The sequence below is a fragment of the Mustela erminea genome, chromosome 9, assembly GCF_009829155.1.
Source record: "Mustela erminea isolate mMusErm1 chromosome 9, mMusErm1.Pri, whole genome shotgun sequence".
NCBI classification, from domain to species: domain Eukaryota; kingdom Metazoa; phylum Chordata; class Mammalia; order Carnivora; family Mustelidae; genus Mustela; species Mustela erminea.
This window is the reverse complement of record NC_045622.1, coordinates 54,834,160-54,855,575: the sequence shown is the minus strand read 5'-3', so window position 1 is coordinate 54,855,575 and position 21,416 is coordinate 54,834,160. Positions and strand designations below refer to the sequence as shown.

Here is a 21,416-nt window from a genome sequence, read left to right as displayed (position 1 = left end):
TCAAGAGCGCCCAGAATGGCCTGGGTTCCGGGGACATGCCCTACTGGTGATGGCTGCTTTGGAATCCTTGTTCTCCAGGGTATAGATGAGAGGGTTGAGGACAGGGGTGAGAAGAGCATGCACCACATTGGCCATGATGTGGGAGTCGAGGGGGCAGGCTGGCCCTGTAGGTCACAGAGGCTATGGCAATGTGTGAGTAGGAGGTACCAACCACCAGGAGGTGGGAGCAGCAGGTAGAGAAGGTTTTCGAACGTCCTTCTTGGGAGCTGATGCGAAGCACCAAAGCCAGGATGTGGGCACAGGAGAGAAGCACAGGAGAAGGGGCAGGAAGGATACCTCCACGGTGATGTAGAAGCCCATGAGGGTCTGGGACGTGGTGTCAGAGTAGGAGGCCTGGACCACAGCCAGGTGGTCACAGAAGCAGCGAGGGATGTGTGCTGTGTTGTCAAAGGCCAAGCAGGAAGTCTGCACCCCAGTGGGGATGTGCAGGAGAAGGGCAGTGAGCCAGGCTCAGGCTGCCAGGGTGGCATCGGTGTGGGGGTCATGAGGACAGGGTATAGCCCAGGGGGCGGCAGATAGCCACATAGCAGTCATAGCCACGGCCACCAGGATGAAGGCTTCTGAGCAGGAGAAGCTGTGGAAGAGGTGAATCTGCAGGAAGCAGGCGGGGAATTTAAGGAAGCAGTCCTCAAGCAAGAGAAGGGACGGCATCTTAGGGACAGTGGTCGTGGTGCAGAGGATGTTCAGGGCTGAGAGACTGATCAGGAAGAAGTCCACGGGCTTGTGGAGGCTGGGATCTCGTGAGGTAGCCTAGTCCCTGCCACCACAGGTGAAGGAACATTCTGGGTATGGTGATGTTGATGGACCTTTACAAGACTTTGCCTACTGTTAGCATTAGAACCTTGAGTGCAGTCATTTGGTACAAGCCCATCTGGTTTGGAGATCTCTACATGGAAGTTCCTGGATGGAGTTTTTAGATCTGAGATATTGGGAAGATAAGAAGATCACTGGTTGAGGAAGACGAGGGTAAGGCCTGCAGTGAAAACCTGACATAATTTGCCATAAGGTTCCCTTGATTCTACCTTCCTCCCTCTGAGCCTAGGATTGTCAGTGGTTTCTGATAGAGGCTTACAGATCAGGAGCTCTACAGAACTAGTGGGAACACTTCTCTGGGGACACTGAGATAACCACTTCTGTACAGCTCTGGATTTGATTCCTCCTCTATACCCTACTCATTCTTGTCTCACTCCATCTGAGCTGTGATGTGTCTCTTGAATCAGTGTTCCTTGTCCCTATATTTCCATTCCTTTGAGGATTCCCTTTCTGGGTCATCTTATTGTGGGAGGGATAGGGAGAGTGGCTCCCTCTGAGGAACACTACAGACTGTTGTCTCCTTAACCCAAGATTGGCTTCCTTATTTCTGGAGCCGCTAGTGGAGCCCTCCGTCTGTCCCTGTGTAACCTGAGTGACTGTGACCTGTCTTTGTATCCTGGCTATTTTGTCATATCCAGGGAGCAACCAGAACTGATTTTCCCAATTGTCCCAGAACTGTCTGCTTTTAGTCCCGAAATTTCCATGTCCCAGGAAATCGCTCTGTCCCCAGCAAACCTGAATGATGGTTACCCCAGAAGGGTAGAGGTACTGTATATGACTTTGGGGGAGGGAGTCATTTCCTGAATTGAAGATGAATTCTCCCTACTGGGGGGGAGAAAAAAACAACAACAACCCGGCTTCCAGGGACCCTCCATATGTCTTTCCCCTTCCTGGCTGCAGCAGCTTGGCTGGTGTTAGTCATCAGCCATTTTATGCCCAGCACCCCGGAGCATTCCTTTCTTGGCCCCAGTTCAGAGGGCACTGCAGAGAACCAGTGTCAGGAGAGCTGGCAGATCGCTCCACAGGGAGGCACCCTGCTCCCCAGAGGTAGCTGAAGAAGGTCATCGCTCAACCCTGGCCGCTGGCCCAATTCCTGAGGGAGACTCTGCAACTCCTGGAACTGAGCTGCAGGAGGTATGGGCTCGCCCTTGACCTTGACTCCGTGATCTGGGGCCAGGGTATATTGACATTCAGATCACTGCCTCTCTCTCCCAACCACGGCATAAGCAGTGTTTTTGAGCCTGGTTTTCCAAGACCACCTCCCACTTCTCTCTCTCTTAACAAAATCCTTCTCATGTCACAGGATGTGTAAAAGTGGAAAGGGCCCTGCAGAGAAGCCAGTCTCTGGTCCTTTCTTCACAAACGCAGACTCTGTGGGTCTAGGGGTGGGGAGCAAGCCCAGGTCAACAGCAGCTTGTTGCCAGACTTGGTCCTGGAAAGCAGGCCTCTGGGCTCTGGCCTTGGCCTCCGTCCACCAAGCTTGGACACCTGGAGAACTGGGAAGCTTTGCTTTCCACCTAGGGAAAAATTAGGCCAAAGGTTTTATTTTCCTCTCTAGATTTCTTAGGCTGATGTCAGAGACAACTATAAATTTCTATTTCCTTCTGAGGGTGTTTTCCAACAGTTTCAGATGGGCTGGTTACCAAACGGAGGCCCTACATGTCTAGAAAAATGCTCTTTTTGAGAAATGCCTTAGGAAAGAGATGGACTGGCCCAGCTGTGAAGAGAAAGTCATGGCAGCCAGGCCCCATGTCCTGAGTGGAAATGTTATACACCCCGCACCCCGCTGGTAAAACCAGCTCATCGGAAAGCCTCAGGAAATATTTTTTAATAAATGAATTTATGACTGAAATGGTTCACCTGAGGGAAACTCAACTTTTTCCCCTAATGGACTTGTCGGCAGGGTTTTCTATTTTCTTTCAGCACTGAAATTAATCCAAACCGCGTTCCCTGTGAGTTGCTGTGAGTCCAAGCGGCTGTGCCCTCCGCAGACTGGGCCCATGGGAACGGCGCGTGCTGGGTTTGCTGGGCAATCACGGAGCATCAGAGCCAGAAGCCTCCTGAAACCCCATTAGGACTGTCTGATCCCCATTCATTTTTTCCCCATTTCCATTGCTCCTTGTCTTTCAAATTAAAAAAGCCCAGAGAAGGGAATGACTTGCTCAAGGTCACATGGGGGTTGGTGGCAAAGCCACACTAGCAGCCACATTCCTGGCTCCTTGCCCAGGCCCCCGAAAGGGGCCACCTTTAGGGAGGCACCAAAGCTTTCCCGTCTGGAGGCCCAGATCATTCTGGGAGTTGTCATCCACATCTCCCTCATTGGTTTGTGGGTTCTTTGGGGCTGGAGATTGGCTCTGACCCCTCTCCTAGAAAACCAGCTTCTCAGTGGGACCCATTTTGCTTCTTGGTGATTCCACAAAGAGACACTGGAGCGTGGCTGTCCCCACAACCTCAGGGAATCCTCTCCAGCATTCCTGCAGAATCAGACAACACTTGACTTTATGGAGGCCTTCTGGTCCTGCTCCCTTATTGTTGCTGATAGCAAAGGAGAGGCCCAGAGTGGGACTATGACCTGGCTAAATTCACACAGCAAATTACAAGCAGAACCAGCCTGCTCAGGATGCTATAAATTAGGGCAGAAACATTTTAGCCTATCTCCCTTCTCTTAGAGCCCTTCTTGTAGTGGGGTAAGAGTCTCTACCTGCTTGCCCCCCTAAACCAGAACCTTGTCCTTCCTTGGGCTCTGACCAGCTCCAGGCACTGCCTTTGTGCCCAAGACCTCTGCAGGGCGGCCCAGCTCACCTGCAACCCAGGCCACTTCAGCTGCTCCCTCCTCTCCCCAGGCCAGCGCTGCCTCCAAGGGGAGAACCAGGTTGGGGCTGAACCTGGTCCCATGAAACCTCCAGGCTGCCCATTACTAGCCATCTGGGGCTCTCCCCCTTGAGATTCCATTCTACTGAGGCCCTGAGTAATGTTTTTCTGGGGACTCCCAGGTGGCTGATTAACAGCTATCGCTGGGTTTTGCTTATATGGAACAGGAAGAGGAACAGTCCTCACTGGGGCTCAGAACTCTGTGGTCTGTGCATGTTTTCCCAGCCATGGAGAAACAACTGGGAGCCCCGGGTGACAGATGAGGAAACAGAGGCTCGGAGGCAGAAGGAGTTGCCTGTCTCATGGCAAGCCAAGGGCCAGGACAGATCTGAGGTCTCCCATTTTCTCAGGCTAGCCTCTGAGACCACACACAGAGGGAAAAGTCTGTGAAAATTCTCTGTGTAAGTGTGAAGTCTATCCTCTGCTATCGGCCAGGGCATGGGGGCTGGGCTTTGAGTGTTTTGAAGCTAGAGGAATAAGTGTGACAGAGCAGGGAGCCACTCAGTTTGCCAGATCTTCACTTGCTCACACTCGTCTGTCCTCTCTTCTTCATGCTTACTCTTTTATGCTAGACACCTTATTACTCAGTCCGACCTCCTCCAGGAAGCCCTTTGTGATTTCATGTTCCTCTAGCCCCCGGCTTTCTTGCTCTCTTCTGAATTAACCAGGCCTGGCTGCCTATGCTGCTCATTTTTAAAATTAGGAGAACTGAGGCTGACAATTCATTCCCTGTTGAATAAAGCTGGTGGTGTGCCGGCTGCCCGCTCACAGTGAATCACATAGTCTAGTGGGGAGAGCCAGAGACAACACTGGCCAGCAGTCATAGCCAGTGTGATGTGTACTACTAGAGAGCTGAAGGGCTTGGAGGAGGGAACAAAGCAGGCTTGCATCATGGAAGACATCTTGTGGGCTGACTGTGGATTATAAGCAGATGTGGAGAGCCCTCCAAGCCAATAAGGCCGGGACAGGGTCAGGAAGGGCTGAAAAAGCAGAAGGTATGTTCAACGGGCAGATGGAGGTGTATCTGTGATGCAGAATGGAGGGAGAGACTGGGAGTTTCAAAAAGGGAAGCTACAGAGGTTGGCAGGGGCCAGAGAGAGAAGGGGCTTGAATTTCAGACCACAGAACAAGAACTCAGCACGAGACATGGGAGAGCCAGGGCTGGCCTTCAGATAGAGGACTTAGAGTTGGCTTCCTGTTCCAGAAAGATCACCCCCACTGCCACATGGAGAGCAGATTCTCATGGGAGAGGCTAGAGGCAGGGAAGCCAGTGGGGGATTGGGTAGGGAGAAGACGAATAGGGAGAAATAACCATATTCCCAACAATGGAAACTGCTGCCTTTCCTGAGGGCTTACTTGCGCTAATGATATGCCCCGGTGGTCACCTGCTTCATCTCAGCTCGTCTGAGCGGTGGTTTTCATTGCCCTTGCTGCGTAGTCGATGAAGCTCAGAAAAGTTGTCACTAAGCGTGCTTTGGTCCCTCCTCTGGGCCCACAAGAAGCCATTGTTAGAATTCTAACATTTCCAAGGCCCACACCTTTTTACTACCCAGGATCGGAGAAATCTTCAAGGGGCATACTGGCCAAAAATGTGATAACTGCGTCTGGAGGAGTCCAGGCATCCCTGCTTGGGGGACAAGGCAGATGGAGGTGGGTGGTGGGCTGTGCACGTGGGAAGACATTTTCGGAGGAAGATAAGGAGCTCCGTTTTGGACATGTTGTATCTGAGGAGCCAGTGGGACATCCAAGTGGGTATGTCCAGCAGATATTTGAGGGTTTAAGTCTGGAGCCCTTGAGAGAGAGCTGAGTTGCCAAGACTTGGGGTGGAGGTGGGAGACTTTGTTTTTATGGAGCTAGGGAAAGAGTGTGGCGTGAAAAAGACAGAACCTTGGAGGAAACCAGCCTCCATGGGGCAGAACAAGAAGGGTCTGCAAAAGATGCCGAGGGAAAAAATGCCCAGAGAGAATGCAGCCACGATGATATCAAAGAGCACACAAGGCCAGCAGCAGTGACCTGCCAAGGGGACCAAAGGTTGAGAAGTGGAGAGTGTCCAGGGACCCAGCAAGGAAGAGGCCACTGGTGACCCTGGGGTGAACAGGTCCAGAGGAACAGCAGGTGTGGGAGACTGGGGGCTGAGCCAATGGAGAGGGGCATAGACAGCATTTTCAAGATGCTTGGCTGTGAAGAGAGGTGTGTGGTTGGGGTCAGGGAGAATTCTGCTGTATTTTTAAACTGGAGATGCCTGAGCAGAATTCCCAGCATTTGTTGGTGGAAATAAGCCCCAGAGAGGGACCAGAGGAAGAAGGTTGACAGAAGAGAAGAGGAGCTTCTGAGCCTGGAGTCTAGACTCATGGTGAGTCAGGTGGGGGAGGGAGGTACAACAAGGAGGGGTGTAAAAGTAGGTTTGCAGATTTAGTGGTGTGGTGGGGTGGGGGAGGGCAGGGCAAGTCTCATTTCAGACCAGAATGGTGGGCGAATTCCGCAGAGATGTGGATCTTTTGGGAGTTGTTCTCTCCACCCAGGGAGACCTGGAGCGCATATAGCAGGGCAGGCTCAGATCTCGGCGCCAGACTGGTTGGCTTCAAGCCTGACATTCAGCTTCCTGAGCCTGGGTTCCCTCTTCCGTACAATGGGGATTTGTCCATTGAGTGAATGGCTCTTGAGTACGAGCTCTGTGCTCATGCGGTACAGGTTTGAGAAGAGGTGAAGCTGGGGTCAGAAGCATTCTCCACCCAGACTGCCCAAGCCCTGTGCCTCTGTCCTGAGGCCACAGGGAGGCCCGGAACACTCACAGGCCAGGCGTCTCCCTCCTTATGAAGTGGGGAGGTCCAGACATGTCTCCAGGAGGGCCCGTGCATCTCAGGAACTTTTCTGAGCTCTGAAGAGAAAACAACCCTCCCCCTCTGAAGTTCCCACCCTTGCAGAGGCCGGCAGCTGTCCCGCTCCACCCTGGAAAGTTGGTCATGCTCCGTCTCCCTGTCTCGCCCCTACCGCTCCTCACCCTCACCGGTGCGATGCTCCTGCAGACTCGAGAGGCTGGAAACGGAAAGTGCCGAGGAGGAAAGGGAAGTTATAAATACATTCAGGGAGAACCTAGGCTGCCTCCCCAGCTGCGGGCAGTGAGTCCACTCAGGGCGGTGAGTCCAGAATTGGGTCCAGGGTTGGGGCCTCCAACCTTCTCATCACTGTCACCATCCTTCCCGCCACCAGGAGGCGGTGGTACGTCAGCTTTGGGGGCCAAATGCACTTCGGGTTCAAATCCTAGCTCCTCCACCCACCGGCTGCACTTGGGCAAAGGATTTCCCTTCTCTCTGCCTCTGTCTCCCCTGCATGAATGGGCGGTAACAGCACCAGCAACAGTGGCTGGAGTGAAGGTTTAGTGAGAGACTCTAGGTGAGAGTACTTTGCAAAATGTGAAGGTCTATGAAGGAGTTTTCTAGAGCTGTCCCCACCTCAGCCACAGAAAGACCACCCCTGGATGTCTTCTCCTCTGAGGATTTTCACCCTGGAAGGCTGGACGCAGAGGAAACGGCTGATGGAAAGTTCCCGGAGGGTACGGCCACCCTGTTCAATGCTCACTGACCAAGGTCACTTAGAGAACTAGGATGTAATCTTGACCTTGTCCAAGGAAACACTTGACCAGGGCAGGGGGTGGGGTGGGGGTTGGCGGTGGTCCTTGCAGGGTGAGCGCTAATCCTGTGACAAACGGTAGAAGGGCATTTCAACAGGGAGACACCACGTGTGTACCGGTACCAAGACATGAATGTGTGGGGTACGCTCCGGGCAGAGGACCAGGGCAGGCAGGGAGGCCGGTAAGGCAGATCATAGGGATGTGATGACAAACATCAATTTTTAGCTAAAAAATTAACTTTGCTCTGAGGAGCAGGGCTGGGTGCCATGAGATTGGGGTTTGGAAAGATGACTCTGGGAGAACGGAGGAGATGAATTAGAACAGGGAATCTGGAGTCACAGAAGAATAAAGGGACTGCAAGAGTCTGGAAGAAGGAGGAACGGATTCTGAGCTAAGGGGAACAGGGAGGAGGAGACAGGAATGTGAAGAACAGGGAGCTGCCATGGGCTGTTGGGAAGGAGGAGGGTGGGTCAGGGATGGACTTGACTCCAGTGAGACTGGGGCTCAGCAGGGTCCTAGGAAGGGCCTAGGAGGGTCTCCAGGCCAGCAATGAGTTCTTGCTGAGCCAGAGGTGCCTGGGCGACCCCCCAAGAACAGGTGGACATCAGGAGGGAGCCTGGGCTGGAGCAAAATCTAGGAATCACCGGCTGGGGCTCAAGCCCTTTCTGTTGTGGGTTGGAAACCTGAGATCTGAGGAGGAGGAAAGTGACATATCCAAGGTCATTCAGATGGTGATCGGTAGAACAGGCCTGGACCCCTGTCAAAAGCGTTGAGCTCCATACTTAACTCTATTCAAGCCCATGGTTTAGGGACTGATGGACAGATGACTGAGTCCTCAAACTAGCTTTCCGAGACAGTTAAGTGCCACGATTCTGGGCACAAGTTCTAGAGCCAGACTCTCTAGGTTAAATCCTGGTTCTGCTTCTTAACAGCTGTGTAACCTTGGGCGAGTTTTCTTACATCTCTGTGCCTCAGCTTCCCCATCTGTAAACTGGGAGCTTTAATGGGTAGTTGGGAACACTAACTGAGTCCTTGCACAAATAAAGTACTTAGAACAATGTTGGACATGTGATTCATGAATGCCAGTCATGTTTATTGTATCAGTTTTATGGTTGACAAAACTGTGGCTTGAAACAATGAAGTGGATGGGGCGCCTGGGGTGATGTGGTCAGTTAAGCCTCCGACTCTTGGTTTTGGCTCAGGTCATGATCTCAGGGTCATGAGATCGAGCCCCATGTCAGGCTCTGTGCTTAGAGCGTAGTCTGTTTGGGACTCTCTGTCCCTCTCCCTCTGCTCCTCCCCCCTGCTCTCTCACTCTCTCTCTCTTTCTAAAATAAATAAATCTTTCAAAAATAAAAGAAGAAGAATGAAGTGGCTGTCCAATGTCACACAGCCTGTTGTTGGCAGAGCTCAGACCTAAGTGACTCCGAAGACTGGACTGGTTTGCTTACGCTGAACTGCCTTCCCCTGTGGCTATTTCTAGAAGATGGTTGGATGTTTTCAACTCAAGAGACAGGAGTCTGCAAACTAAAGTCTCCTCGGAAGGGATTCTGTGGACCTGGGCTCAGTTTTGCTGGAAAGAGCCACCCCTGTCCTGGCCAGAGACCAGGTCCGCTCCATCTGGGACAGCTCAGGCCTGGTCTCTCCCCTCCCCCAGGAAGACGCATCTGTGTTTCACCCAGAAGACAAAAAAGGGCAGGCCTTTAAATAAGGGCAGCGACACTTTGATAATGAGGGTGTTTTAGGCATGAGTGCCAGAACAGTTGGGGCGAGCGAAGCTAGGAAGAGTGTGTGCAGAGTGTGGGGGTAGGTGTGTTTGGCTGGAATGTGAGAAGGAGAGAACCAAACAAAACGTAAACTGACAAGGCTCCAGATAAATGGCACTGATGGAAGCAGTCAGCCTGTTCCAGCCTCTCCCAAGGGCGTTAGAGCCAAGGCCAATTTTGTGTCCTGCCCTGGTCCTAGACTGGGCCCTAACGCCATACAGAATGCGCTTTGCCCCAGTAATGCTCACCCGGGCATCTGCGGAGGGCCCGCCGGGCTGAGATCAGCTGCCTGTGCGTTCGGCTTCCTGCCTTCCCCATCTGCAGGCTCACAAGCCCATCAGGGAGGAAGTGAGTCATCTTCCTAGATGAAGCATGCGGCATGCTTCCCCAGCAGCTGTCATAAACTCTGCCCAAGTCCCAGAAATGAAGCCCAGGGAGGAACAAGCTCTCGGGTTTTTGTAGCTTGCACGAGCTGTGCTCCTCATGTGCCCTCCAGAGCCCTTTCCTCAAGAGAAGAAAATCCTAGTAATGTCGATGGAGCAGCTGTTACCCACCCATCAGGCACTGTGTGAGGACGGCCGCTTATGAGCCCCATCCTACAGATGAGAACACAGAGGCATCAAGAATTAAGGAGCACATGGGGGCGCCTGGGTGGCTCAATGGGTTAAAGCCTCTGCCTTCAGCTCAGGTCATGATCCCAGGGTCCTGGGATTGAGCCCCACATTGGGCTCTCTGCTCAGCAGGGAACCTGGTTCCCCCTCTCTCTCTGCCTGCCTCACTGCCTACTTGTGATCTCTGTCTGTCAAATAAATAAAATTAAAAAAAAAAAAGAATTAAGGAGCACATGGTTATGGAGTTTCTGTTTGGGAAGGCAGAACAGCTGTGGAGATGGGGTCGTGGTTGCACAAACAGGGGGACGCCCTAAATGCCCCTGGATGGCACAAGGACAATGGTTAAGTGGGTAAATTGTATGCTATGTCTATTAAAAAACTTACAAACGAGCGGAGAAGTAACATAGTTACCAACTGGAGAAGCCAGGAGTCCCACCCAGCAGTCTGGCCCCAAAGCCTTGTCCTTAACCATCTGCTATTTTGTCTCATTTGCAAGCAGAGATATTGATCTGAGGGACAGAGGCACTTGCTCCTGAGGGCGTTGGGGACTGGAGGTGGTGGGGAGGCTGGGGCAGGCTCCAGGCAAGGGCGGCTGGTGGTCTGGACCAGGGTGGGGATGGCAAGATGGAAAGAACTGGGCCAGCTTGAAAGACTTGTGGAGCACATAGGCAGGTGTGCAGAGGCAGAGGCCGCCTGTGACTGCTCTCCCTGGGCTCCCCCTGGCCTGTCTGCTTCAGCCTCCTTGGACAGTGGGCCTCTGTCCCCTTTCCCTGACTGGGAAGAGTCTGGGAGGAAAAGCCCCGGCACAGACCTCCTCTCTGGCCCCCAGGGGGCAGTGTTGCAAAGTCTTCTGAGAGTTGGAGCCCTTGCTTTGCTGCATCCCCCCATAAGCCCCCCAACCCCCTTCTCTCTCCCACGATCCAAATTATTAATAACCATCATCCTTCATGTTCCACACCTGGCACTTTACAAAAGCAGTGGTACATCCATTAGCTCACAGGGTTCTTCCCCAAAGACTGGGGTGGAGCAGAACGACACTGACCCTTCCTTCTATCCCCCCACCAGTTTTTTATAAGCACACTGAGGACTGGGCAGGAAATGGGATGTGACCAATGTCAGCGTGATGGTGGCAGAGCCAGGGCTGGGAGCCACGGGCCAGCCAGCACCCAGTCTGGACCCTGGGAGAGGGCATAGCCCCACAGTGCCCGTAGTAAGACAACTGCTAACAAGGGCCACCCAGCTAGCCTACAGATCTCCTTTTTCCCCTTGAGCTCCCTCCCACCTCAGGGGGCCTTCTTAGTGATTTATTCCCATGAGTTGTCAGTCAGGTCAGACAGACCTGGCACATACCTGCCACAATTTATTTCCTCCTCATCCTCTGCTTGCAGAATTATAAGTCATTCAATTACCATCATCCCCCTATTAATAATGGCTCATGTCTGCTCAGCTCTTAGAACTTAGCAAGCACTAATCCATCCGTTAGCTCATTTGAACCGTATGACAGCATTGAGATGGTATTTCACAGACAAGGACAGTAAAGATCAGAGAGGGCAAGTGACTAGCCCCAGGTCACCCAGCTAGGCCTTGGGAGAGATTACAATCTCTGGGGAGAGGGAAGCTATGCACATACCAAGTTGAAGGTAGGGCGGGCGAGATGTTTGGGGTTTGTTGTGGCTTTGCCCGGAGGGGTCCTGTTATCCTGACTTTACGAGATGAGGAGATCAAGTCTCAGTGACTTTCTTACTGGGTCAAAATTGACCTGTCTGATGCCCCCGCTCATGCCTTTTGGGGCCTGGGCTGCCACTTTGAGGGAGGGATGTAGAATTTCTAGCAGAGTACCTATTCTCTCCAGCCTGGAGGGGGAAATGGTGGGAGGTGGATGCTGTTGGACCCGTTGGGGCAAAAGGGCTTCCCAGGGAGGAACCTCCAGGGGGAGAGTAAGAAAGAGCACAGCACAAGCTATGCAAGGCTGGGTGGACTGGAGAAGAGAAAGGCCGTGCTCAGCCAAGGTGGGCCGGGCTGAGGGCCAGGCTGTGTACCCACCTGCCTGCAGACCTGTGCTTCTCCTCACATGCTTGGGAAATTTCCTGTGTCTTGATCCAAGAGTGGTGTCAACAAAGAGGGATGAGGTCCTAAACCCCCTGGGCAGGCTGGGGTCTGTTTCTCATCCACCAGGGAGAGAAACTGAAGCCCAAGGAGAGGCAGTGATGTCCCTGTTGTCTCGCTAGGCCTCGGTCTCTCAGTCGGGAAAAGGGGAGGATTGAATTAAACGTGCTCCAGGTTCCATCCTGCTCAGACCTCCTAGGTACCATGTGTCCAGCTTTGCTGTCCTTGGCGCAGATCCCGGCCCCTGCTGTTTATTTGACTTGTGGCTCTGGGCAAGTCACATGGGCTCTCTCTCTGAGTGTCAGGGTCGACATGGATGAAAAAAGTATGACACAGCTCTCTGTGAGCAGATCAAATGAGCCATGCATGGGAGCACGTCTGTGTAGCTTGGGTTCTGACCCCAGGCAGCGTCTCGGGGGTGGGGAAGGCTGAAACTCTGACTGAGGTCCTCACTTGTCTGCTCAGCCAAGGGCTCATTTATAGACATCCGCTCCCTGGCTGCCAGGCTGAAGGGAAGTGGGAGCAAAGGTGCTGAGACGGCAGTTCGGAGACTTTTTCAGGAAGGAGCCTCTGGCTACTCTTCCCCTTCCCACCCCTGCCTCCCCATCTTCTGGACATTCTCACAGTGACACTCATGACGGTCCCGAAGGTGGGCAGTTTGAGGTCATGATCTCCATTTAACAGATGAGAAGACTGAGACTCAGAGAGGAGAAAGGACTTGTTGCAAATCCCATAGTTGGTTAGTGACAGAGCTGGGACCAGAATTGAGTTCTCTAGTCTGGGGCTCGGCACTATTCAGTTACACCCCAGTTCAGATAGTTCTATAAAATGAAGAGTGTCCTATTTTTTCTGGGTGTGCAAACACCCTCCATGGGTTAACTTAAAGAAGGGAAGGGCCTGGGTTCTGCAAACAGCCCAAGCTTTTACGAACAGCATCAGGCTCTGCATGAGATGAAAGACTGTGCACACATCACAGGGCCTCAGAAACTCTGCAAGCCGTGAGGGGCTTTGTCAACAGCTGGTAAAGGAAGAGCACTCATGTCTGAGGTTATTGTATGTTCCACTGTTGTGCACTGTTTCACTCAAAGACTGATGAGATGAACTTAGCCAGCCAAGCTGGGCGCAGCAGGTACCCAGACCAATCCATGTATAGAACATTTTCAGCCTCTGAAGCCAAGATGGAGGCAACTGAACTTCCAGAAAGCCTAAAGGGACCATCTCCCTCTTAACCATGCACCTGCAATTTGAAGTCTGAAGGGGGCACCTCTTGGTTTTCTCGAGCAGGAGCAGGTCCTGGTCTTTACATCAGTCTGAGCCAATTATTGACCTTCCCTAGAATGGGGGTCACACATTCACATTTCTGGTTTCTCAAAGACAGCCAGGCAACGTGTATCTATTGGGCACTACTATGTGCCAGGCTGCGCACTGATTATTTCAAAGACTCCCTGCTTCCCACCTGCTCCCTCATACGGCCCCCAGGAGCCAAGCGGGGTCCATGTATATTTCTTTTATCACTGTACCCTGAAAGCTGGGTTTGAAATCCACATCCCTATTTCATGCAAAGACCCTATTCCTAGAACTGGGTCAAGTTCACTTCTGTATCTTGGATTTTGGGAAACCCGGAGGTCTCCTTCGGAAAATGCAGCCTGGATGGAGGAAAAGGCCTGGGTCCAGCATCGGAGGTTCTTGAACCTCATGGCCCCACCTTCTACTAGCTGGGTGATCTCAGGGCAGTTACTGAGACTCAGTGCCTCATCTGTAAAATGGAGGAATAAATACGTGGCCCACAGGGCTGATGGGAGGACCCAGGGGGCCTCCGGTGGGAGAGTGCTGAACCAGCTGGAAAAGGTGAACTCGTCAGTGTGTTTCCTCTTGCTGTCCTGATCTGAGCCCTGCCTCTGTGGCTTCCTTCTCTAAGGTCCAGGCCTTCAGGCTTGGCTTTTTCCTTGCTGGCTGAACTTGTCCAGCAGCCCTGCAAGTGAGGAACCAGCTCTCCCTTTTTTATGGATGAAGGAAATGATTCTCAGAGATGCAGAAACTTGTCTGAGACCACAGAGCCAGCTGAAATGAGACCCAGGTCTGTCAGGCTCCAAGGCCTCCATCCTCATCCTTCGGTCCAGAAAACTCTTGAAATTTCAGATTTGCCCTTCTGCTCATCAACCCCTTCTGCCGAGATGGAGCTCCACTTTATAGAACTGTTGCCAGGAGTCCCTCAAGGCGGGCTGGCCATTGTGAATCCTGGTGAACAGACAGACTTACTCCTTGCTCTGGATCCTCGGAGCTCAGAGAGGAGATGGGGTATAGTGAGAGGGGGGCCAGGGATTCTGGGAAGGGGGACCCTGGAGGGGCAGGGGCTCTCCATGGGGCTCATGGAGGGTGACAGACTTTCTGAAATGGGGGACAAGACCTTGGTGGGGTACAGATTGAGAATGGGAGTGCAAGAGGAGACTGGAGAATTAGGACTGAAATGAGACCAGAGCTTAGGGACCGTCCACATTCCCTCTGCCTGCTACCTCTTTACTGCTGACAGAGGAAGAGAAAATATTCAGGGGAATGTGGACAGAGGCTTGAAGGGGAGGAGACCACAGCAACCTCCTCCCAGCAGCGGGGCTGGATGGAAATGAAACCCAGCCTCCTGCACCACTCTGGCCCTGGGCTGTCCCAGCCGAAAATCAGAGGAATTCAGAAAGAGGCAAACAGAAGGAGCAAGTAACTGGATGAGGCAGGCACCGGGAGAGTGGAGTCAAGTTTTACGGGAATTCCTAACCATCTCAGAAGAGGCGGCTGCTGTCCAGTGTGGCCCGAGCAGCACCGGCCACGTGCCAGAGTCTCCACATTATTGCCTCCCTTCTGTGGCTCACGGCAGCTATCTCCAGGGGGCCCTGATACGGTCTCACTCTCTCTCCTGCTCAGCCCCACTTTTGACCTTGAAATAGGGGTTGGAACTCACTGCACCCCCAAAATCATGGGACCCAGGATAGGTAAGTCTTGGATGAAATTAAGGAAGGGGCATTGGGAGGGAGGCTGCGGGCCGTGTTCCCAGTGTGGAGGGTGAGGAGGCTAGGGAGCCCACTGGGGTGGAGTGGGTTGGAGGCTCACAGTTCCCCACACAGAGCCAACCATAAGGTCAGACCTAGAGAAAGTGTGTTAAATGAATGAATGACTGATGGAAGGAGCAGGAAGGGATGCCATTTACTCAGTGGGAGGCGGGGAACCCAGCCTACCTTCCATGACAGAGACACTGGGAGGACAATGGAAATTCGGGCCACTGGAGAGCCCCTCGCTGAGCCCTGCTTTCTCGCTGAAGCAGGCAGAGCTAAAGACAGACAAGGCAGAGAATGATATAGTTGCAAGTGGAGTCAGAGACAGAGCAAGTCCAGAGATACGCAGTCAGACAAAGGGCGGGCCAGAGGAGAAGACAAAGGCCGACAGGTGTCTGCAGGAATGTGCAGGGACAGGGAAGGAGGTCCGTCCCAGAGAGAAGGCTGCAGAAGAGATGGAGAAATGAAGAGAAGCAGACAGAGACAGAGAGAAGAGAGACAGGCAGACCGGCCACAAAGAATCCGAAAGCTCAGCACAGAAGAGAAAGGGATTCAGAGGGAGACTTGCAGAGCCCGGCCTGGATCGTGCGTGACACGCGCCATGTGGAGAGGGCGGCAGTTCTGGGAATGGAGCGCCCCGCTGAGCATTTCTTGGACAGAGGAGGGAGGTGGGAAGAAAACAAAAGATCTTAAGTCAGGGTGCCCTGCAGTGATCACCTCTGGCCTCCTGCCAGCTGTCTGTCCTCCGCGGCTGTGTTAGCCTCACGCCCACTCAGGCAGGAGTGAACCTGCTCCCTGGCTTGTGCGGGTGACATGGAGGGCTTCGTGGGCAGGCTGACGCGGCCTGGGTACCCTGGCGTGGCAGGAAGGGTGGGGTGGATGTTTCCTTTGGGGACCTCGCCAGAGAGATGACAATGAGGTCAGACTTGGGCGGGCTGGTTTGGAGATGGGCCACTGATAGCCCAAAGTCCACATCAGCCTTGGCTGGCTGCAGGATGGGAGGGTGGGTGACCCTACAGGTATGGGAAGAAACTAGTGACTTTGGCTGTATCGTACTTGACCCCCTTACCCCACCATTATTTGGACCCCTGCAGGGCTCAGGTCTAGACTGTTCTCCAGCTGTCCCCACTTCTGGCACATATAGCAGAAGGCCAATCCCAGCATCTGCCTGCTGGGCCACCAGGAGCCCCTCTGGCTTCGCTTCAGGCCTCACCCTGAGCTGAGGCCTGGCTTCCCCCATGCTCTTCCTGGTCTGAGGGCTTCTGAGGGATGTGGGAATGCAGGTGGGGCAGGGCACAGAGCCTGGAGCCTGGGAAAAGAGCAGGGGCCAGCTGATGTGAAGGAGAGGGGTCAGCGGTCCTAGCCAGGGGCAGACAGCAGAGAGAGGAATCAGGGTCAGATCTGGCTCTCAGCCCAGGCCTTCTACCAACTCACCAGTGCCCTTAGGCCACAGGCAGATTTCCCTGTCTGTGGGGTTGGAGTTGGAGAAAATGATCTCCCAAGGCCATTCCTTTTGTGATTTCAGAAAAGCCTCTTGGCTACCTCTGTCTCTTTGCTCACAGCTTTTACCTCTCTACCAGGGAGGTATCTGCCCTCATTTCTTTACCGATTCTGGTGAAATTTGCCATTTGCCAACTCCTCCAAACATCACCTCCTCCAGGAAGCCTTCCAGACTGATTCTCCAGCTAGAAGTAACCTGTCTCACGTATGCTGCTTGACTTCTCCAAAGATGATTCTTTCTTGTTCCTCATATTGTTTCTGTTGCCTTTTAGCTGTCCTGGGTTCAAAGTGCATCGATCTGGTGCAGATACATCGTGCAAAGGAGAGAACTAGCAGCCCTGGGTTAAAATTTGAGCTCCAAATCACTGGCTTTATGAGAACTCAGTGACATACTCTCACCCTGTTTAATAGTTGAGGAAACAGATGCTCAGAGAGGGCAAGTGAATCACCCCAGGTCACCCAGCAAGGGAGCAGCAGAGTGGGGGCCAGAACCCAGGTCGTCCTGATGCCAAAACTCTTTCCTCTCTCTGTCATTATCCTCAGGGCTCCCTCCTCTCTTCCGCAGACCCCACACTAGGGAGACTCCACCCACTCGGGCACTTCTCCACTGCTTCTAGACAAAGCAAACTATTCTCTGGGTGCTAGTAACTAGGGAGTGGGCAGGCTTGGGGGTAGTTATTTCCTCCCAGGTTAGGCCTTGCCTCTTAGGCCAGAGCTCAGGCAGCTGTGAACCAGATGGGAAGCTTGCCTGGCTGGACCCTACAGTCAGGGGCCAGGCATTCAACGCCCCATCTGCATTTGTCCCTTCCTGGGACTCACTTTCTCTGTGTGGTGGATGGAGGGCTGAGGTGGTCATCTGGTCTCTTCCTGAAAGGCTCAGTCTTCTGTCTCTGGAAGGAGCAGTGCAGCAAAGCCGTCTGTAGAGGAAGGATCAGATCTCCCCATCGGTGTTAAGGGGGCTTGGCTATCTCCAGCATGTCAGCTTGAACTTCAGCTGCACTGGGGGTCAGGAAAAAGTAAAGACGTTTGGTCCCTGCCATCCTTCAGGGGTTGCAGCCCAGAGCCCCAAGCCTTCATGCTTGAAAGGATGGAGAACAATGGCTGCCTCACCAGACCCGGAGCTCCCCAGTGGTGGGGCCAGATTTGATCCATTCCTGGGGCCCCAGATCTCAGCACAGGCTTGGCAAATGCAAGGATTTGGGAAAGTCTCAGTGTCTAAGCTGTCCTCCCTCCAGTCCATGCCTCCCCCCATGACATTCCTTCTTTCCCTCCAACCTGTTTGGAAAGAGGACTGGAGACTCGCGATATGGAGTGAGGTTGGCTATAATAGGGCCCCAGGGAGTAAACGTAAGCACAGAGAGAGGAGCTGGGGCCCATGATCAGGGGAGGTGTCATGGCCAAAGCCAATGGCCACTCTCTGAGCCTCAGGCTCCGTGTTCTAGGCAGAAGGAGACTGACCTGAATTCCCTGTGGGCTCCAGGCTCACCCTTCCCCCAAGGCCCTCCTCACTATTTTTAAGGTCATCTTGGGTCTAGATGCGATAGCCAGGGCTGGAACTGGGAACAGAAAGTCCCAGCACAGGGTGCCTGACCCAGCTTGGAAACCACCAGAAAGTGCTTGGCCTCCTCCCCCACCCTGCACTATCTCCCTCAAGAAGCAACAGCTGGGAGGCCTATGAAAGCTGGACCTCAAGCCTGCTATTGTCATCCCAACAGACCACCCAAAGCCCTGGGAGGAGGAATTTCCCAAAGATGACAGCCAAGCCCTTTGTGCCTCCAGGGCTCTCACTCCTCCCCAACCCCAACCTGGACCCCTCCTCCCACATTCCCATGCTCCAGCCCTGTCTTCTCCCTCAGCTTAACTCGGTTCAACTTAACCTGGACCAGGCCTTGCAAGATGAGAAATGGTTTGCTGGGGAGGAAGGACAATCCAGACCAAGGGTGCAGCGTGTGCAAAGGCAGAGGGGTGAAAAGCATAGGATGAATTTGGGGAATGGCAAGCATCTATAGAGCCTGAGAATACTGTTTGCTAGGGGTGGGTAGATGAGACAGGTGCAGTTCCCAGGGGCCTTGACCTTTTGAGGCTGAGATGTCTGTTTTCATGTGGTGCAGAGGGGGTAACTGCTGTTGAAGATGGCAGTGCACCCAGCATGACATTTTCCTGCAATCCTACAAATCCTCCATGAGATGGGCTCTCTTCCCTCGCTCCCAGAGAAGCTGAAACTGACACTGGCTAACGACGCTGCCCAAGGTCACACAGCTCCAATGGGGCAAAGCAAATATTTAAATCCAAAGTCTTCTAATCCAGAGGATTTCAGCAGGGACATGGTCCATCAGGACACAGGATGGGACAGGTGCTGCCCTGAGGACTCACTGCTTCATCAAGGGACGTAAATAGTGAGGGAAACTGCAAGCTGAGGGCATACAGAGCAATCTCGGAAGTAAGAAGGGCTCAAGGAAGGGGTTGGCTACGTAGGCTTCCTTCTACTCCAGCACCTCTGGAGAAGTATCTGTCATTTGTTATGAGGGGCGGATTACCCAATATCTGCTGCTGGGAATATTTCCCTTCCCAGGCTTGGGCTCTGGGTGTATCCGTGCTGGAAGCTGGTAGTTTTTCCAAAAACATCTTGGCACCTCTGTGACACTGTCCCCTCCCCCGACCTTGGCACCTGAACATGGTTCCCGGTTAGGTTCCTCTTTTTGCTCTGTTTTCTTCAGACGGGACACATGGCAGAGGCGTCTCACTCTCGCTGGGCAAGTTGCTTGCCCACTTGTGGCTTCTGTTACCTTCTTTCTGCTCTTGTCTCCAGACAGCCAGAGATCTGGCTCCAGCCCGTATCCTCTCCTGGGCTCTCCTAGAGCCCACAGCCTCCTAAATATCTCTCCCTTAGTGCACACGCCCCACCCCAGCCTGCCACCCCAAACTCACCATGGTCAAGGCTGAACTCACCACACCTTTGCAGTCCCAGCCCTCAACCATGGCACGCCCAGAGGCAGAGCTGCTCCTCCTGGGCTGCTCCTCTCTCCCCTCCATCCCTGCCCCCAGGACTCCTCGGCTTCCTTCACTCCCCACATCTGATTTTCCACCAAGTCCTACCTCCCCACTGTGATACCGCAGCTTGTCACTCTCCTTTCCCACAGCCACTGCCTAACCCAGGACCCATGGTCCCTCGCCACTCTGGACCCCACTCTTGCTTTCTCCCTGGCTCCTGCCCATTGCTTGACTCTTCCACTCTCACCCCACAGGCACGAGGTCTGTCCAGGTGGTCAAATCAGACCTCATCCCTGGGCTCAGAAGAAAGCCCAGCCCTTCAACCTGGCATTCAGGCTCATTGTAGCCTGGCTCCTCCAACCGCTCCAGCCCCAGTCCCCCGCACTGCACCCCTACCGCGGCCCTAGTGCTCCAGCCTTGCCAGACCATTCGTTCCCTGAGCATTTTTTGTACTCTGATTTGTCTGCCCTTTTCTCTGTTGTTTCTTCCTTTAGGAAGACTTCCAGAACCTTGCAATCTAGGCTAGGGCCTCTGCTGTGTTTTTGTAGTCTTGAAATTCCTTGTGTTACATCAGTGAGCTCAGGTCACTGGGATTCTGTGTTTGATGTCTGCTTCCCCTCCCCACCACTCCCACTCCCTGACTTGCTCCTTGAGGGCAAGGACGGGGCCTGCTGGCCTCTGTGTCCCCAGCAGCCTGCCTCAGAGAGCTGTCAGGATGTGCGGGATGAATCTTCACTGTTACTTCTAGAACCAACAGAGACCAGTTCACGTAAAGCCCCTGGGCAGGTCGGGGTCCTCTATGGCCCTGTTTATTGGCCCCTCAAAGGCTTAACCCAGCCCTGGCTTCCTGTCCAGGGGACGCCCCAGCCCAGTGTGGCTGTGAAGTCACCGGCCGATGAAGAGGGTCCCTGAAAACACACCAGGCAGGCAAACCCCCTCCACCCCCACAGAGAGACTCCAATGGGGCAACTTGCCAGGTGTAGGCCCAGCATCTTGGGCCAGCTGGGTGCTGCTGTATGAGAATGTGGGCCCAGGATTGCCAGATCTGCTCATCTTTCAGGAAAAAGCAAAAATCTGGAGTTTTATGTGAAATTTCCTGTTTTTAATTGCTGGCCACTAACTTCCAAACACTCAGCAAGCATTGCGCAAGCCCCCCCCCCAAAACATCTAGAAGCCAGATGCACCACCAGGCAGGGCTTCCACGCACTGTACAACTCCAACTCCAGAAGGCACCATTCACTTTGGGCTGTGCAGCCCACATAACTGCCTATGAGGCCATTGACCGGGGCCTCTCCATTGTAACCTCTGCCTTATATTCTATCCCTCCTAGTTCGTGTGATGGCCTTGGCAAAGGGTGTGGGGGAGAGGCCTTTTATTCTCTCGTACAGGGAAGTTATTAGAAGAAAAAAAAAAGGGACCTTGGAATGCAGCTGGTGAGATGGGGTGGGGGTTGGGAGAAATGGCTGAGGGAGGGCTCTAGAGCGATCTGTGTTGCTTCAGGGATCAGGAGGAGGTGACTGAGTGATGCCGGGGCTGAGTCTCCCACAGGAAGGAGTATCGTTTTTTTCTGGGGCTTGGTGGCCACACCTGGAAATAGATTTCCTGGTGAGTTTGGAGCAAAGGCTGACGAAACTGCCACTTGCGGGATTTCCTGATATTGACAAAGGACATTATCCCGTGTGACCCTCCCACAGGCTTGAGAGGCAAGGCTTAGTATTCTCAAGGCTGAGGCTCAAAGAAGTCTAATTGCTGGCCCAAGGCCATACAGCATCTCTGTGATCTTCCATTTTGCCCTCTCTGCTGGAGACAGGCTGGAACGTTATGGAGAGAAAGTGCCCTTGTCTTGTCCCTCCTCTGTTCTCAGGATGTGAGAACCCTCACAGGCTCTCTTGGCATTTCCCAGCAGGTCCCTTCTGAAAGTTCAAAACTGGGCTTTGGTTATGAGTCCTGAACTCCCACCACGCTCAGGTCGCCTGGAGTATTGGACTCAGGTCCCCACATGTCATTCCTGCCTCATTTGTCTCTC

General features: G+C 53.4%; 1 protein-coding gene and 1 pseudogene across 2 annotated transcripts in view; one reads left to right on the top strand and one right to left on the bottom strand.

Annotated features, from left to right (window-relative positions):
• On the bottom strand, positions 1–4,297 carry LOC116599738 (annotated as a pseudogene).
• A 10,164-nt stretch (positions 4,298–14,461) lies between these two features.
• SLCO2B1 (solute carrier organic anion transporter family member 2B1) overlaps positions 14,462–21,416 on the top strand; it is a 45,211-nt gene continuing 38,256 nt past the window's right edge. For both annotated transcript variants that reach the window (XM_032358260.1, XM_032358261.1), the window contains exon 1: positions 14,462–14,839. In XM_032358260.1, the coding sequence (XP_032214151.1) occupies positions 14,824–14,839 (16 nt within the window). In that variant the 5' untranslated portion in view covers positions 14,462–14,823. The remainder of the gene's footprint in view (positions 14,840–21,416) is intronic.